The sequence below is a fragment of the Pipra filicauda genome, unplaced genomic scaffold (assembly GCF_003945595.2).
Source record: "Pipra filicauda isolate LSUMZ 115617 unplaced genomic scaffold, ASM394559v2 scaffold16_size7369187_pilon, whole genome shotgun sequence".
Classification (NCBI taxonomy): Eukaryota; Metazoa; Chordata; class Aves; order Passeriformes; family Pipridae; genus Pipra; species Pipra filicauda.
This window is the reverse complement of record NW_024104207.1, coordinates 5,467,305-5,486,194: the sequence shown is the minus strand read 5'-3', so window position 1 is coordinate 5,486,194 and position 18,890 is coordinate 5,467,305. Positions and strand designations below refer to the sequence as shown.

Below are 18,890 nucleotides of genomic sequence, written 5' to 3'. Positions count from 1 at the left end.
TTATGTTGACAGCTATTGTATTTTGATTAATTTCTTCAGGAGAAAGTGTCCCTCCCAGAAGTTGCAAGCTTTCTTCTGTCCCTTAGACCAGAGGAGTCCCTAAGGAGGGATACTTTGTTATGGACAGAGGTGAGAACTGAAGCTGGTTTTATGTTCATCAAACCCAGCAGAAATAACAGGATAGTCTCAGAGGGGAAAACGTGCATACCATGTAGAGTGAGATTGTAAGTTGTAAATTTTCATGGGATATGTTTTATGTCTTTGCAAGATGTAAAATGCTGTGAATAAGAATTCGAAGATGAAATAATTATATATAGTTATTGGAGGCAGCTGATTATGTAGCCATAAGTTTTGGTTAGTTGTACAGCAATTATAATGATAAATTTTTTGCATGGTGTCGTCTTGTTATGTATACTGTACATTGCATCTTATTCCATTGATTTTTGGCATTAAAAACTAAAAAAATGCAGGTCTCACTAGATAACACTTGACTGGAAGAAACCCGTCTGAGATAAGGGAATTTTTACCAGTCTTGCTTATTTTTTAAGAGTTGTATTTTTTTCTTATATTAGTACCAGTGATTTTTTTTGGGGGTGCTCTGAATTACCATCTGGAAAAATCTTTTTCTGTGTGGAGTTAGAAGGGAGCAACCTGCCAAGCCTCAAAGTAGCTCTGTTGAACACCTCTCACAGTGTAGATTTGTTGATGTGACATTTCGTGTTTAACAGTGTGCCGCTGTTAAGTTAGCGGTGTCTGTACACAGCTGGCAGATGTGTTTAAGTAGTAACATACTGGTTTTAATGTAGCTTTGCAGTTGGTTGCACGTGAATGACACATGCTTCAGAAAGTCTGTAACTTCTGATTTTGAGCATCAAGAGACATCATCATTATGTCAATATGTACGCAGTCTTGTGGAAAAGTACTTTAAGACACCAGCGTCTGAAAGTAAGTTAAATGTTTCTTAATAACTCGCCCTATTTTTAAGATAATTTAAACAAAAAATTACAATCCCTTGGATTTTAGAAGAATTGTTTGTTTATAATGTTATTAGCTCAGAACCTGTTCAAGTACTACCCAGTCTGTGGTGTTCATGATTCCTAAGTTTGAATCTTATTTTTTAATTCCAGTTTTCCTTCAAAAATTGATGTCCTGCAGTATTAATTGAAGGTTAAGTCTTAATATTCAGTTTTAATGCTGCACTGATGCTTGTCCATTAAACTTATTGGGTTATATTTTTGGTGGTATCTGAAAATGCTGGAATGTGGGGGTGGAGGAAAGCACAAGGAAATATGAACACATACAGGTTTTGTTGTGTTTTTCTGCAGAGCTTTGTAAAAACACTGACTGTTTTTATGGAGAAAGAGGCCATGTAGTTTGGCAGCTTGGAGGCTCATTACACACCTTCCTGTGCAGCATGTTCTTTTGAATTTGGACAGCTTGCAACAGATGAGCTGCCACACATTATAACCAAGGAAGGTTCTTTGTAGGATGTATAAATGTGTAGATAAATTCTAAAGGGACCTCTTTGTTTACTGACACGTTTTAAATTATTACAACTTCAGTTTAGTGTTTATTTTCAGATACATTGAAAGGAATGGGAAATTGATTTTTTTTTTTTAATACTTCAACTCTTATGTAGCATTCACTTATTTACTACTTAAGTACTGCAGTCATAGTGAACTTGATATGGTTTTAGAATGTCAAAAGTCAAAATTGAACATTTTTTAAATAATATACATATAGGAAGTAAAAAAAGTAGGTCAGAGTTTGCTAATGATAAATAGCTTCAGAAGCTTCCTGCAGCCCAAGAAAGTTAATTAGTTGTTTTTTTTTTCTAATTTCCTTTTGATGGAATAGTTTCAGTTCTTCATATAACTTTTAGCTGGTCAAAATCACAGCTGATGTTTCTGATGAAGTGTAGTGGAATTATGTTCTTGGTAAATGTAATTTGAATTATACTAATGTATTTTTAAAATCAATAGAAATGTTAGTTGGGAACTACTATATAATATATGCTACTGCATAACACATTTCCTAAAACTGATTTCAGAATAAAGCCCAATGAGTTTAGTGCCTCTCTTTGAGGCATAGGGGAAAAACAATTATGGTTTTAGTTTATGTCTAGATTAAAGAATGCAAAAAAATATTAGTAATACTCTTGTTAGCATTAATTGGTTTTGTACTACTAATTTATTAAAGTAAGTTACAAACCCAGAAGTTTTAGAAATCAATATGAAGGTATTTTTTAGTTACTGTGAAAACCTTAAATTATCTTTAATCAGGAGAAAATTGCTTTATGCCTGACTGGTTTGAAGCTAAGCTTGTTGCAACCATGATTCTGTTGGCTGCTGATGTGGAGCAGATGAAGAATAAATACAGGTAAGTATGAAATACCTTATTTTACATTTCTCTCTTTTTCAATCCCTCACTCCTGAAGGATGCAGTAGAAGCCTGATCAAGTTGGGAAGCTGTCCACTTCTCTTTGCAGACTTTCAGTCAGCCTGATCATTCCTCAGACCTTGTCCAACTGTTGCTGCAAACATACTGAGTAACATTTCTAAAGATACCTGAGTGACTTGGAAATGTGTCCTATTTATTTCCATAAGTAACTTCAGCACTTAAGGCAGATACTCGGAAGACTTTCTTTTTAATTTTTGTTTTTGTGTAGTGGAAAAAGCAACATAGAATGGATTGAACTAGAGGCTTTCTTGAACCCTCTTCTGGATGTCTTGATGAAACTTGGCAGTAATGCTTACATACCAACTCTGAAAACAGATAAAAGCCTACAGCTTCTCTTGAAGTTATTGCAGACCCGTTCGTTAAAATGTTCCAATGCGCAAGATGGTTAGTGATATCTTCCGTATACTGTGTCTTATATTACTTATAGTATTAACTACAACTAAAGTATTTACTGTTTTATGGCTATATTGTCAAATTAATACTAGCCTAGAAGTGGTAAATGTAAAAGTTGACACTCTGGCATGTCTGTTATAAAACTGAGCTGTGGGTCCAATCCTACAGGTATCTTAAGGACTGGGAACTGAGAACGTGGAAACCTTCTGGGAATGCAATTGTTATCCATTGCAAATATTTATAGGCCTATTCTTTGCCAACATGTCAATTCCATAAATCATTTAGACACTTCAGAAAGAAGTTACTATGGAAACCTGGCCTAACCTGCTTAGTTGCCACAGGTGATTCAAACAGACTCTTCCCTAACTGCATAAAGTGATCCTGCTGGACATCCTGTTTTCTGAGGTGACTGGTAGGCTAAGAGGTGCACACTTAAGTACAAGCCTGGTGATCTGTCAGTCTGGGAGTTTTGGCCTCCCTCAGATCAAGCACTTTAACTTGTAGACCTTTCAGGAGAGTCTGAACAAAAGCTATGGAGTCCTTAGCACTCCTTTTGTGAGAACTTGGTCAGTCTGTAACCAGAATAGACCTGTATGTTTTTCCTGAAAGCAAATGAAAAATTGCCGTATTATTTTCATGAATTTAGATGCTGAACAGGAACAAGAGGGATCTTGGTGTTTGGTTTCTGTTTCCCCAGGTTATTTTTTAATTTTTTTCAGTGTTTTTATAACATGGAGTACGAGAGAAATTTTGGAGTGGGGAGCTACAGATCTAGGCTCTCATGTGGAACAAAAATAATTTCAGGTTCTACATCCAGGTTTCATATAGATGTCTAAATGCAACCCTGAAGTAAATGCCTACCCTCAGTTTAACAAGTGCTTTATACATTCAACCCCCTGCTGCCCTTGAATTTTAGCTGTTTGAAATATGGAGCATTAATTATGCAAGCTGTTGAAGTTCCTACTGGGAGATGGTCTCTGACTGTTGAAGTGAGTTCCTTGAAATGAAACTAAACTGGAAGACATTTCCCAGCTACCACTGTGCATTCAGTGTACAGCACAAAGCTAGAACAAGCCTGAACCAAAACCCTACAAAACACATGCAAACGCATATTAGATTTTTACTATCAAGAAGAATTAATTTCCTTGTTTGTCTTATTTCTTTATGTGCTTGCTGATGTGTCTGCAATGTATTGTTCCTGCCTTGCAATTTTGACACCTGATATAGCATGTTAAGTTCTGCTAACAAGGTTCTAAAGGTGTGGGAAGGCTGAGCACTGCAGTGTTTCTATCCTTTTGTACGTCTCCACAGGTACTCCAGTACCATCCTCAGTCTTTCAAGAGGCTTTCTGAATTGCACTTGTAATTTTAAGTTGAACGAGGATTACTTTTCTTATATTATTTTCTACAATGATTTTGTGCTTCTTCCTTCTGCACAGGAGAACCAAGTAATATATCTTTTTTTCTCTGCAGCTGTGAATTGACTGTGGTGAGGGGTAGGAAGTTTAATTCTGTAAAATACAGAAGTTGTGTTTCAGTGTTGATTAAATGGGAGGTGAAAAGTCCTGTTTATCAAATGGAAAATGATAAAACAGTAGGGAATAATTAAGGAATTTAAGCTTGTAAACCAAAAGTAACAGCAAGCAGGAAGTGTTTTATTTAAGAATATTTTAATGGGGACAGACATGCCTGAAGCGCGTGCTGAAATCAACATTCTTCGACAGGTCTTACCGTCTTTACTATTGTTAGATTTCACTATTTTTAACAGTAGGCTTTTGCTAACTTATTTTTGATAGTGTTACACTCAAAACAAATGGGGTTTTATCTGAAGAATTTCTGAATTTAATTTGCAGAAGATGTTTTAGTGATTTGAGATTTATGATGAAACATGGTAATAGTCTGACATAATTAAACTATTTGCTCTAAACAATTTAAGCATTAGAAATGCAATGAGCTATTTTGATAGAGAATATTGAACGTAAGTACAATATGGATTTGGAACTTCTTGACATATGTCCCTTTATATTTTCACTTTTTGAGGGTCTTCCATTTCATAATAGTTTTGCTACATGAAGTATTACTCAGGGTCAACTCCAGAAAAAAAACCAGTAGCTCTCACCTCTGGGTAACTCCTAAATATTGAAGCTAATGACTGATATTTTTAGAACAAAATGGTCATGCAGAGTATTTTAAATCTGTTTTCATACAGATGAGATGTTATTTCTTTGGCTTTCAGCTTGCCCGTATCCTGGAAGGACAGATTGAAGTGTGTTAGTGGTTAAATATGTTTTACCAGTCACCTGCCTCCCTTGTGTGATAAACTTGTGTCTTTTTGTTTGTGAAATGCTATGCATATGTGGTATCCTTTGTAGCCTAGCCTTTTCTTAAAGAAAGTATCACATTTTGCAATGTTAAGCCTGAAAGCTACTTGACTGAAATCTCATAAGATTACTCTGTACCTGAAGATGAATTATTTCTACGCAGCAAAAAAAAAAGAAACAACCAAACCAAAAACCCCAAAATCTATAAATATTAGGAATGGAAAACCATATTTTTCTCACATAAAATTAATTGATACAAAAGCTTTTGTTCCTTATTACAGAGTGTGGTGGTTTGAAAAACCTTTTCTCTGAGGTAGTAATGGTTTGCCCCACTGATAATACTGGACCAATCAATAGTCCACGTGCACCCTACGGAAATTACATACCCACAGAAACGGAAGAGAAGGTGGTGAAGATAATTTTAGAAGGCAGGTAGCCATGATCTGAGCCAGGAGGAAGCAGGGGGCCAGTGAGCCCCTCTGGGGGCCAAGGTCCCCCAGCCCCCAGCTGAGGCTACGGGAGACCCGGTATAGTGTCAAAGCTGGACCAGGGCCCGTAATCAAGAGCTGGAAGAGTTTCCTTACTGTCAGCAGCAGCAGAAGACATTGAAAAGTGGCAACGGAGCAGTCCTGAACAGAGACAGCGATGGCTGAAAGCCAAAAGGATAACCAGTAGCAATGAGATAACATGAAGCTGGCTGAAAGATGCAGAGATGTTCCTGCAGGAGGGAGAGCTGGCAACAAAACAGAGGAAAACTCAATAGAACTGGTTTGGGGTAAGACTGTATTACTTTCCCAAAACCCAGAGACTTCCTGAAGAGGGGTGGACTTCCAAGCCCTTAGGGAGTCCCGAAATGTGGCAGCAGCTAGAGAGAGAGAGAAAGGAGCTGAAAAAACCCAGAGTCATCCTGAGAACTGAACCAGGACGGAATGCGGAGGAGGTGGCCATGCCCTCTGCTGCTGCTGCTGCTATCATGCTGACGAGCTGAGACAGAGCAGAAGAGCTTTGGTAAGACTGAACTGAAAGCTGCCTTCAATGTTCTAACCCAAGAGGAGTGAAGATCTACAAGGAAATCCCCCGAAGGCTCGGGCTCGGAATTTCCACAAAGTAAGAACAAAAATCCTGACTGCCACACTTAAATCTGCTGCCTTGGAAAAAATGGAGGACACTAACCAGTGCTACAAGAAAACTGAAATGAAGGAACTGTGACCTGAGAAGTGACAGAAAGACTTTTCTCTTTTCTTCTTGGACTTTTATTGAAGAAAAGGAGAAGTTTAATTTAATGTAAATATATATGTGGGTGTAAATATACCTTTGTAAGTATTTTCCCCTTCCCCCAATAACGAATGGTTGTGTTTTGTCTGAAAACTCTCCACATGAGGAGAAAAAGATATCAAGTCCATACCATCATTAAACCCTCTCACAGGGGCAAACTGTGGGAGGGGGGCTTGAACTTAAAAATTAGATTCTTGGGAGTTTCAAACCACCACACAGAGTCAGTTCATTAATAAGATGTTTGTGCAGAGAGTTGGGAATAGGACAAAAATATGTTTGAAAAGTTGGAAAACTATAATTTGGTCTTCTGGTCTTGCATGGTTTTTGGTTCATTAATACATGATAAATCTCTGGAAAGGATGTAATCTGGTTTGATTCTTTCAGCCCTATGGCTTACACTGCTGAAGAGTGTAAAGCTGTTTTAAGGTATTCTTAGGTATTTTAATATTATTGCTGTATAACTTTGACTCTGTAACATAATTAAATCTGCATGATATAATAAAATTCTTAAGAGAATTGTATTTCTATGTGCTAATACATTTTTTTTTCACCACACAGATGGGGTATTGTTTTTTATCTGGAAATCTCTCGTGACACCTGTGGAGAGTATTCTTGAATTTGTTCTCCGACGTCTTACTACAGATGAGCTATGCACTGTAAGTAATGATTATGAGGCATACTTTGGTGTAGTTTTGCTTGTTAATTTGATTTACCATTGCTCCTAATTTTTATATCAAATCTTGAAGCACCTAGAAAGTCAATTTGCATAGGAATATTTCTGTTAACTTTTTTTGAGTGGGCACAGTAAAAATAAAAAAAAGTCTTGACAAGTAATCTTTACTGTCTAGTCTGCATTTCTTGTTTCTTCTTAAATCTAAAGAAATCGTATAGTAAGAATCATATAGTAAGAAATCGTGAGTATTATATACTGCATTGTATCTACTTGTATAACTGTGGACATAAGATGTTAGGAGTTTGGAAACTTTCAGTACACGGCCTGGTTATCATCTTTGTTAACTATCTTTCACTGCTTATTGCTGTGGACAGTGTTTAAGTTTATACCCCAAAGAAACCTGTGACTTTTAAAGCAAAATGACTTAATGGTAGAAGAGGAATTTGACTTCTTTAAAAATAACGTTTTGAATGTATCAAAGAACAGTGCTTTTGAGAGAGAGAGAGAGGAGGTACATGTTTCTTTTCCACTACTTTAGTGGACAGTCCCAAAAATGAGTGCAATGGAAGAGTGATGTGAAAGTGGTCCAGTGTCAAAGCAAAAGTTAGAGTTGAATCAGGAGAATGACATCTAAAAGTCAGTGGAGACTTGAAGGTATATTTTATCTCAAAATTAAAGAAGGAAAAGTTCTTTATGCAGTTCCTTGATGCACGGTTTTATATCGAGGTGTTTTCTGTACGTGAAGGAAAGTTGCAAAAACAGAAGGGAAATAGAAAACCATAAAACAAGCAAGATAAAGCCATGAGATAGAATGTGGTTAGGGAAGGAAGTGCAAGATGCACCTTTGTGTATGTACAGGGTGCAGTGGTGTGCTGTGATCTGAAAGTTGAGTTGGATTTGAACACTGCTCCTGATACTCAGGCTAGCTCAGGTGTTTTTACATGGCCATTCCTTTGGGCCCAGGCAGGGAAGTGAACTTAGCAAAAAAAGTGGAGATTTCTTTCAGAATTTCACACTGTCTTTCTTTTCTAAGGCATACTCCAGAGCCCTAAAAGTAAAAGCACCTACAAGTTGAAAAGATTTAAAATATAGTAGCCCCCCCAAACAGACAAACCCCCAAATTAAAGGTTTTTTGATTACAATGAATGCTGTTGTTTTTCTTCTGCTATCATTGTTAAGAATAGTTTTCTTTCTGATTTAAGTTTCCTCCTCTTACTGATTCAGATTACTGTTGTTTCCTCATTTTTAGGTTGGTGACCTAGATCGTTGTGATCTGTACTTAGCTTTAATTCCAGAGATAGTGCATTTGTGCTTGGAAGTCAGCTGGAAGAAAGTGACATCTATCAAGAATTTCATATCGTCTCTGACAAATGCATCTATTTGTAATCTTCAGGAGAGAAATTCCGAAAAGGTAACTTAACATTATTGACAACAATAAATTTTAATATAAAACCAATAGGTAGTAATTAAAATATTTTTGATGCTAATATAATATTTAGATTATATATTAATAATTATATAGTCATACGATAAATGTAAGTTATATACCAGTATGGATTTTTATTATAAAAGTACTTTATAATGCATATTAATATTATCTATAATGTAAAATTAAGTAAGTTTGTGTGAATATGTATGTCTATATATATTCCCTGACACATATGGCTTTAGTTGGCAGTGTAATGTTAATGTAAAAGATCTGTAGCTAAGATTTTCCGTACTTTTGTTTTATTGCATTACATTATTTAGGAGTCTGTATAGCTGAAGTAAAACTTAAACTGTAATAATGGACTATGTGTACTCAAGATTTTTCCTCAAATATGAACCTGTCTTACTGATTAAGTTACTATTAAATGAAAATGCCTTTTGTATTAATGACCTGTTGAATTTCAAAGCTGGACTATACAGAGAAAAAGAAATTCCAGAATCCAGTATTGCTTTGGCTTTTTCATGTAGTTCTGTTAATGGTCTCGTAGTTCTACATGCTAGGCTAGTATATCTAAATAGTTATATTTTCAAAAGGTAAAGAAACGTTAATAACTTCTGTAAAAGAAGATTTAATTTAAGATTTGTTGGGCAGTATAAACTTTGGTATTATTGTTTTGTTCAAGAACAGTTAATAACACATTCAAATGTTGTAAGTATTTTATTAGCTAGGTTTTCCTTTCTAAGGAATCAAACAACACTTAACTTTATTTTTTTCCTTTGTTTCTGTGAATTACGTACTTATTCCAGTAATTTCCAAGTTGACATTTTCTGTTTCAAACTTAGTGTTCACTGGGGGCCTCTACCAGCTTATTTTGAATTCAGGGGAATTACATTGTCATGATGATTTCTTCAGCTGCACATATAGTACATCTTCAGTTTAAGAAGAAAATGCTGAGTAACTACAAATGACAAAAGTCTTTTCTGTGCTCTAGGCAGCCCAAAGTAGCTTGGAGATATTTAAATAACAGAAGTTTTCGTACTATAAGGGAATTACATGCTTACTGACTTTTTTTCTTTAACTGATACTTTTTATTTCATGCCTCTTTGAATATATGTGTTCATCACAGAAAATAACCATAGTATGGTTGTGACCTTTTGGGTGCTTGAAGCCAGCTAGTGTGTGGTATTCCAAATTTCAGCTATCTTGTTGCATGGGATTTCTGATTAACTGGACCCACATCTTTTTTTCTAATTGCTATCCAGCAGTATATATGAACTGTTACTTGGCAAGATAGAAGTGTTCCATCGCAGCTGAGCTAGGTGCTTACACTTAATGTGTAAGTGACCGTAATTTACAAGATTTATACTTCTGTCAGTGCTTGTAACTTGTGATTTGTTGCACTGTCCCAGCCAAGCTGTGTTAGGCACAGGTAAGAAAACAAGGAAGTAGAAGGATGCAGAGTTGCTGCCTTATGATGTCTGAGGTGATACAAATAGGATGATTATCAAATGTATCAGTATGTTATTTGTATTGTATTAGAAGAAATGGGTGCGTATTTGTTCACATATGATTTGGTTTTACTTAGGAGCCGAAGGTTAAAGAACAAATCAAAAAAGTAGCTAGCATGGCTTCGCTTACAGCAGTATGTGAGATAATGGATCGGAAGCTGGAAGCACACCTGGAATCTCTGCCTTCAGTGGATACTCTGAAGAAATTTATTTCCTTTACTCAGTTCAATGAAGTATTGAAGAAACCATCTCATATTGAAGAAAAAAGTGGGTACGTCTGTGCTAAAGCTTCAGTAATTGTCCAGAAAAACTTGTTTAATGTGAAGCAGTTGTTAAGATACTGGATTTTCCTGTTCTTTCTTTGATAACTTTTTGCCAAGATAAAAATGAATAATTCTGTACACTAGCTATTAACTCAATTGCACTTTTGTCTTAACATTCAGGTTTCAGAACATTAAAGCAGGCAGAATTGATCAGACCAAACGTCCTTTTGTTCAGTCCTTTAGTGCAATGAAGGCAGAGTTAGCTTTGGACGCTACTTACCCTTAGGCCCCCTTAAATATTTATACACTGCACAAAACCATGGCACATAAACAAGCAAGTTTAAATGGAAATTATTTACTGTTGGGGAAGGGAAACCAGAGCAAGCCAGAGGGCCAAATACTTGGGTAACAAAAAAAACATGACCAACATATAGTAACGTTTCCACTGAATAGTCTCACAGATGTTTATGACTAATGAGGCTGACTGAGCCCAGAATTGATTTTACTCTTTTTAAAACCACTTCATTTGTAGATTTCTTTTCCATGAACTTGTCCAGTCTCCCCTTGGATCTATATAAATCTTAGCATCTTAAAGTAGTATAGTGAGTTTGTACAATTAAGCACTTGCTGATGGAGTAAGAATGTGCAGGATAAACTTAACACAATATATATTTAAGAATAGTATTTTTCTTAAAGCTTATGTGAAGAAGCAACATCTCAAGGATGGGGAAAAATTGCTGCACGCTATGTTCGTGACCAGTGGATTTGCCTTCGTTTCATTTTAAATTCATTTCCAACGCTGACTCAAGGGTGTGAAGAAACTTCAGAAATGTCATTATCTACAATTGAAAGGTCAAAAAAAATTTTGCAGTCTGCATTAGAAGCCCTAACTATTCTTCCTTCAGACCAAGTTTTACCTGTGTTTGACTGCATGAAAGTCCTTGTTCCCAAGGTAAAAGATAAACCTCCGCAATATTAATAGTTTTTGGGTGTTTTCTTGTCAAATGTACCACTTTGTTCTCTTTATTTTCAGCTTCTGGACTCATCAGAATCTCTCTGCATAGAAGCATTTGATTTGACTTGGAAAATTATATCCTCTTTGAGCAATACACAGCTAGTATTTTGGTCCAATCTAAAAGCTTTTGTTCAGTTCATCTTTGATATTGAGGTTCTCGCTATTGCTGCAAGTGCAAAGGGTCAAGCATATGCCAAAATAAAAGAGGTCAGTTTTAAGAATTCTTTTTTTTGAGAGAGAGGAACTTAAATTGTGTCTGGATCTTAAAACGTGTTTTATGTTTTATTTTCCCTTCAGCTATTGTTGTGAATTTTTTCTTTCCAAAAAGGCACAAGTTTGAGAGTATTAAGATGAAAGGTCTGAGAATTAGATTGAAGATAAACAAATATATTGTTTGTTCTTGTAACACAGAAAATTAAAAGCAGTTTCTTTGTTTTTTAGACTGTTTGCTATTTTCTGCATGCAGTAAAATTAGTTTTTAGGTCTTTTATTTTATTTTTACATAATGTCCTTCCTCTTGAGTATTTTCTTTAGAATTTGACACCTGTACTTGTCTCAAACTACTATTATTTTAGAAAAATTATGCCTTTTGCTAATCGTTTGGTCTTTATGAAAATGCTGTCTTAAATAAAAAGTTAGAATAGTTCAAAACTTTCGTGGCTTCTATTGAATAAGCCATCTTTACTTCCTTAAAAATGTCTTTAAATCCTTTTTTTTGGTGATGGTCCAGGTGTAGAAAACATAAAAACCACAGTCACATTAGAGTCAAATTTAATACTGCGTGGTAGAGCTGCTTCCATAGGTGAGAAGGGGAAAAATATAATTTTTACTCTTCATTCGTAAGGTGTTTGCAACTGCCAGTACTCCAAAAGTACTTGCATATGTCACGGTGTTCTTTTTTGATTTTTAAGTCACTAAAACTGTATTTAGTACTGGGATGTTGGTTCATCTTGGCTTTATACACTGGAAAGTTGTTTATTTTCTTTTTTAAGTAATCTTTACGGGGGGGGCGCGGGGCGTTGTTGGTTCCCCTCCCACCCCCTATGTTTCAGTTAAACGTTTGTGCAGAACAGTCCACAATGACTGCAGGACTTTTACTAGAACATTATGAATTAGCTACCAATATATATGTATGCTTAGACTTACTGTCTCATGCGCTGCTTTGAACTTAGCACAAAAATCACATTAGGAGGGGTTGCAGTGTTGCTTTCAAGTCACCATAAGTAGGTCTGTTCTGGTGTCATGCTTGTAACTGTAAGTAGTAGCAAATGTCTCAACTTTACAGAACAATGGAAACTTCCTAGCTATTTAAAATTGCTGTGATATCCTCATATTAGCCTTAATTATCTTAAAATATAGTGCCATTTATTTTGTTTTTGTTCTTTTTGAAAACATGCTTCAAATGAATGTTACTGTCATGTATTTTAAATGGTAGAGAACGCTTTGCATTTGTAGCCTTTATGTGGACCCAAGCCAAAATAAGATACACACGCGAAGATGGTAAAATATCTTTTCCATTCTAGAAATGTATTAGCTCTTTCTTTTAATGAGTATCTGTAACAGCTAATTGTATGCTCGGTATTCTAGTAACTGATGAGCTATAGTTAGGTTTTTTTCCTTCAACTTAAAACTTGTTTAAGTTCTTAGAATTACTGTCTTAACTTCAGCATTAGTATTTCAACCATTATATAAGGTGTATTTTGCCAATGTTGAGAGTCTTGAGTCTGTGTGACAGCTATCCCATTGTCTGCAGTGGGACATACCATGACAGCAGGCATCAAGGAGCTAATGAAGGTCTCGTATACTCAACAAAGGGCATCTGGTCGAGCCACCTTCTGCCCCTTCATAAGAAAATGAAGATAAAGTTCCCAAGCAAGTGCCTACTTATGTATATTCTTATCCCAGTCGTCGGCAGTCTCTGGTGCCACTGCCCCCTTTGTGTGATGGCTATATAGCTGTAGCTAAAGAGAGATGGAAAATGGAACTGCCTGATACTGATTTGTCACAAAAGCATAATTTTAATTTTGTCTACCACAGTGCACTCTGTCTTTTTAATAGTTAGAAAGGGTGGAACAAAGGGGTATTTCTGAGTCAAAAAATGGAATAGTGCTATGGTAAAATCTAGAAGAGTTTCCTCAGAGGTCCTAGAGCACTCTGTTCTTAAGCTTCATTTCTTCTGCTGCGCTCTTCCTTTTATTTTGTGATTATTCAAACGTTAATTGTGCTAGAACTTAAATATCTTAAATTCTTTTTGTGTGTGCTGAACTTCTACTATGTTAATGAAGCAGTTGAAAAAAATTTCCGGATTGCAAAATGCATAGTAAATGTCATGCTGCTTCCCTACAGGTGAAACACAGTAGTTCAATTTTGGAATTACTAGTAAAGTTCCAATGCCTGTCTTTGCACTAGAAAAAAAGTTTGAATTCTTGATAAAAACCCCACATGCTTCTAGGGTAGAGTTTTCTTTCCAGAAAGTGTTTCTTCAGAGTGTATTCCAGTAGTTCAGTTTTAAGCTCTTAATGAATTTCTTGGTGCTTTAGTCCTTAGCAATTCAGAACAACTTTCTCTACAAAACCGGCATTACTGTCAAAGAAGTGTTGCATTATCAAAAATATCATTTTAGTGCAGGAAAGCAAAGCAGCTCTGTCTTATAAGAGCTGTCATATGTTTTGGAAAAGCTTTTTCATGGACAACTTACTGACAGCTAATAGGAATTTATAAAAATGCATACCTATTCATTCTAAATCTCCCTGTCCTTTCGCAAATGCTTGCAATTTCTTAGAAAAAAATTTACTTTGCAACTGAAGTTTACTCCTTCACTTAGCCTAATGACGTCAGTAGGAATGAAAAATTTTGGGACTGTTTTTTTTGTTTTATTTTTCTCCTTTTTGGAGAAGTTCTAAATAGCAGTTTCAAATATCTTAAATATGCCCTCCTTAAAAACAAAAAATAAAGTGGAAAAATGTCTTTGCACCATTTAACTCAAATACAGACTTTAACTTCAACATGAATGTAATCCTCATTAAAGAAGAGAATTAGTGATATGACTGCCATGTAAGAAATTTTGTTTAATGTTTAATTTATTTTTTTTCATAAATTGGTAAGGACTGATTAAAAACACCAGGTTTGTGCTCATGAAGTAAGCCCTGGTGTATTTGTTCCACTTTTTAGGAGACTTGTGTAAAGGATCCGGTGTTACATCTGTTTAAGCAAAGATCAGTTGTCTTTTGTTAACATAAGCATGTACTGAACCAATTGTTGCCCATTTGCCTGCCCTTATAAATTGTAAAGAAATTGAAGACAGCATTAACCTGAGCAGAGATAGGATGCAAAAGATCATCAGACCTACTAAAATAGACATCACTGCAGTATTATTCTAATAAGTTCGGCACTTCTGAAAACTAGTTTTTGAATCTTTTATTTCTTCTTTTCAGATAATTTTCAAGCTCATAGATCTGTCCACTACAAAGACTGGAGTCTTCAATGTAGTCCTTAGTCATTGTTGTCAATCTTGGATATTTCCTAGTGTTGATGAGAGAAGTGCCTTGACAAATGCTTTCCTAAATGCTGGAAATTATTGTGAACTTATCACTGAGGCTTGTGTCTTTGGAACTGTATTTAGGAGAGATCAAAGGTATAAAAAAATCTTTGTGATTATATTTGTTATAATTTTGTGTTCTTTGTTTTCTTTTAAACTTTGAAATAAGTATTAAAAACAGGTTTTGTATGCTATTCTGTTAATTTTGTTGCTTTGTCTTCTTTTATCTGTGAAGACTTATTCAGGATGTGCATGCCTTCGTAGAAAATCTTGGAGAAAAATGTGCAGCAAACATTGTTACAGAAAGGTAATGACTTTGAGGATATGTATTACAGTATTTGGTGTGGATTGTGTCTTCGTCATGATTAATGCTATGATAGGAAAGATGCTGGTTTTGAATTCAGCTTCTTATCATAGGATATCTCAAGTTGGAAGGGACCCATAAGGAGTATATTCATGACCTTTGACCAAACTGTAAGCGTAAATTAGTTGTTAAAAGACTGCAATTTACAGGCACAAAACTTCAAAAACTTTTTGATATACCTATTTCTGTGGAGAATTGTTTTAAACACCTAGATGCTAGTAAAGACCTGAAGATAGAAGCAGGGGCAGGTTATCTGGAACTCACTAGTTTTCTTCATCAGCAATGATGAACAGACTTTAAAATTCTGGTTCTGGGTATATGCATATTGTCTCACTGCAGACAAACTCGATGGCTGTATGTTGAAGTTAATGTGCTTTTTTATAATTTAAGAATTATCTTTGTCTGAACAAGTAGAGTTTGATTTTTATTTTTTTATTAATATTTTACAGTACAAATCGAGATGATCACTACGTTCGGGTTTGTGCTATTAAATTTCTGTGCTTGTTGGATGGATCAAATATGTTGCATAAGACGTTTATGGAAGACATTTTCATCAAACTACTTGATAAAGTAAAATTAATTTCTCTTTATATGTAAATGTAATGTTAGTACAATCACTAGAATGCAAAATATTTAAAATTGCCAGGATGTATTTATGGTTGTTTGTCTAGCCTCTCTATAGATTTGCCCAGTAATACACTTTTTTTTGGTTATGAGACAGAAGTTAATTTGGCCAAACCAAAATAGTAAAAATTGCCTTTGGGGTTTATTTCTCTCTTTTTAGTGGACTTCATGGCTTCCTGGAACATTACCCAAATTGTAACCATTCTTCCATTAAGAGTCTTCTTTCAGGCTGCATTCTGAAGCACTGCATTTCACTTTAACGATTGCAGACTACCTTTTGAATTGAGAGAACTTTGTCTCCTTAGAATACCTTTATAAATAGAAATAATGGAGAAGATTGGGGTCTGATTTTCATTTACGTCATAGCTGCTTACGCATTGACAGTAGTCTGAAGTCGGTGGTAAATTACTGCAGCTGCTATTAGAACATCTAATACATTGTGGTACTATTGAATTCTGCTTCTGTCTGAAGAAAAGGAATGAGTTGGTCCCTCATTCTTCTCAATTAAGTACTGGAGAAAAGCGGATAGTATTTGTATTGTGAGATTGATCAAGCAGGAAAAGTGAGCTTTAGAAGTGACTGCCTTACTTTCTTAAATATGAAGTTTAAACATGAACAAATAAGTGTATTTGCATTTTAATAATAATTAGAACTTGAAGCACTACATTATTTTCTTTTTAGGAAGTTAAGGAAATAGTTTGGGCTGTCATGTATTTTGAAGGGCAAAACAGAGCATGGAGGGAAAGAATCTAAGCTATATGAGAACATGAATTTCAAATATTTTAAAAGCTCCATCTTATCTATTTTCTTTCACTTAAAACATCTTATTGCAGAATATCAATTTCAGTCTCAAAACTAGAGCTATAGTTACAAGCTGATCTAACTGATAGCATGACTAATTAAATGTAGACTCTAAAGTAGAAGTATTTTCATTTATATACTCATCTCTTCACTTAGGATCTTTAGTTCTTACATAACTATATGACAACTTGAGTCTTCATGCTGCATTTTATGTAATACTATTTTAATTGTTCTTACACAGTAAGTGCTATAAATTCTTCAACTTTCTGATGTTTCAAGAGCTTTAAAATTAACATTTTCTATGCTCTTAAGTAAAAATAGTAATTGGAATTGTGTATGTTTTTCAGCTTTCTGAACTTCTGAGAATTTTCTGAAAAGCTTCAGAATTTTTCTTAATAACTTAATATATTTTCCTAACTTTATGTTTAATGCTGATACTAGCTGTGCAGTAGATGCTGCTTTCTTAGTGCAGTAAAGTGTATTTCCATGTATTCAATTTTAAAGGAAGAATAGGTAATAAACTTTTTAATTTGCTTTTAGGATGAACTGGTATCCAGATCTAGAACACGCTATTATGCAAACTCTTTACAGCATAGAATTAAAAACCGGGTATGGCAGACACTCTTAGTTCTTCTTCCAAAGCTTAACCAGGTATTGCCCTTCACTATGAATTATTAAATAAATAAATAAATACTTACTTTCAAGAATAATTTAGTGTCATGCAAACTGCGTATGTTAAATTACAGCAGGGTATAAAAGGCATGTAATCTCTGGCTGATGTAGAAGTTTTGTGTAGTTTCATTCTTTCAGTCTGAAGTCCTGGATTTCTGATACATTTCTAGAGGACACTGAAAACTGATTCTTGGATTTGTGAATTTTAGGAGGCTAGATTGTTCCTGTTAAAGCTAGCTAAAACTTTGTATTGATTATCTGATTGAAAGTTTTTCATTTAGTAAAAATGTTGCTACTTTATGAACAGTCAAGAAATTGAGAAATGTTACTTTCATCAAATGCTGGTATAGTTAAAGTATATCAAAATATAGTAAAGAAACTAGATTCTAAAATGTTTTCATTTGTGTATTAAAAATGTCTAACATTATTATATAGCTGAGAATGTTCTTTTATTTAGAAGTTTTTTTATTCATGGAAATAACTCTAACAATATACTAAGTGTTTATCTGATTGTTTTCTCAGAATTTTTTGTGTGGAACCCTTGACAAAGTTTTTCAGGCTGGATTCAGTAATAATCAGGCATCTGTGAAATACTTCATAGAATGGATTGTTATCTTGAGTCTACATAAATACCCCCAATTCCTTAATAAATTCTGGGATTGCTTTTGCTATGTAAGTAAGAACTTTGGCATTCACTTGAAGAGTAATTTGAACAAAGAGGGTATAGTTTGTCTTTCCACACCTTATTTTCTGTGCATTCCAATCTTCCTTTAGAAGAAGTGGGTTGTTGAGCAGATCAATTTAACTTGGAAGTGATCTGAGCTATAATCTGAGACATTTAGAAATTTGGGATGTATAAGTGGCTGAAAAAATGTGAATTCTACCAGTTGAGAGATTTCCTTTTACAATGTACTATTCTAGGCAGAGTAGAGCTGCCATAGTGAGTCAGAGTAGTTGATGTAAGAGCTATCAGGAACACATGGATGCCCTAGATTCTGAGTCTGGGAAGGTACTGCAAAGTCACTTGTGGTTTCCACAGCCAGCTTTTGTCTTCTGCATCCTCTTTGTTAGCGGGAGTGTGACTTGCATAGCACGCATTCAATTTGCAGCTTTTAATATGGACTTCTCTCACAGTGGAATTCTGTAATGTGGTTCCAAAACTGGAGGCAGGGTTTGAATGATGGTAGCTAAAAGCTGTAAAAGGGTTGACTGAGGAGAGCTGACTTACTAGCAGTTAATTTTTGTGTCTTGGATTCTTCTCTAAGTAATTATCCATAAGGATTGACCTGCAGAAATAGTAATTGTCTGTATTGATATCCTTGAATTTGTTAGCATTATATATTTGGGCTGAGAAAAAAATGTATGTCCTTGAATCTCTTCCAGTGTGTGGGAAGACGTTATTTGTGATGGTGCCTCTACTGAAGCATTAACTCATAAGAGTTAAATGTAGATGTTTTCTTGCTTATCAAATAGCCTAGTTGCTACTGTAGCTTTTCTAAAAACCAGACAATAGGACAAGAATTAAGCTTACATTAAAAATATTGGAAAATTGTGT

The 18,890-nt window shown here is 35.0% G+C and overlaps 1 protein-coding gene across 1 annotated transcript in view; it reads left to right on the top strand.

Annotated features, from left to right (window-relative positions):
- TARBP1 (TAR (HIV-1) RNA binding protein 1) overlaps nucleotides 1-18,890 on the top strand; it is a 34,767-nt gene that overhangs the window by 7,761 nt on the left and 8,116 nt on the right. The window contains exons 9-22 of the mRNA XM_027750498.2: nucleotides 40-129; nucleotides 807-945; nucleotides 2,283-2,379; nucleotides 2,669-2,844; nucleotides 7,007-7,104; nucleotides 8,371-8,532; nucleotides 10,136-10,329; nucleotides 11,018-11,273; nucleotides 11,355-11,543; nucleotides 14,771-14,970; nucleotides 15,110-15,181; nucleotides 15,688-15,808; nucleotides 17,204-17,314; nucleotides 17,858-18,007. Coding sequence (XP_027606299.1) covers nucleotides 40-129; nucleotides 807-945; nucleotides 2,283-2,379; nucleotides 2,669-2,844; nucleotides 7,007-7,104; nucleotides 8,371-8,532; nucleotides 10,136-10,329; nucleotides 11,018-11,273; nucleotides 11,355-11,543; nucleotides 14,771-14,970; nucleotides 15,110-15,181; nucleotides 15,688-15,808; nucleotides 17,204-17,314; nucleotides 17,858-18,007 — 2,055 coding nt within the window. The remainder of the gene's footprint in view (nucleotides 1-39; nucleotides 130-806; nucleotides 946-2,282; nucleotides 2,380-2,668; nucleotides 2,845-7,006; nucleotides 7,105-8,370; nucleotides 8,533-10,135; nucleotides 10,330-11,017; nucleotides 11,274-11,354; nucleotides 11,544-14,770; nucleotides 14,971-15,109; nucleotides 15,182-15,687; nucleotides 15,809-17,203; nucleotides 17,315-17,857; nucleotides 18,008-18,890) is intronic.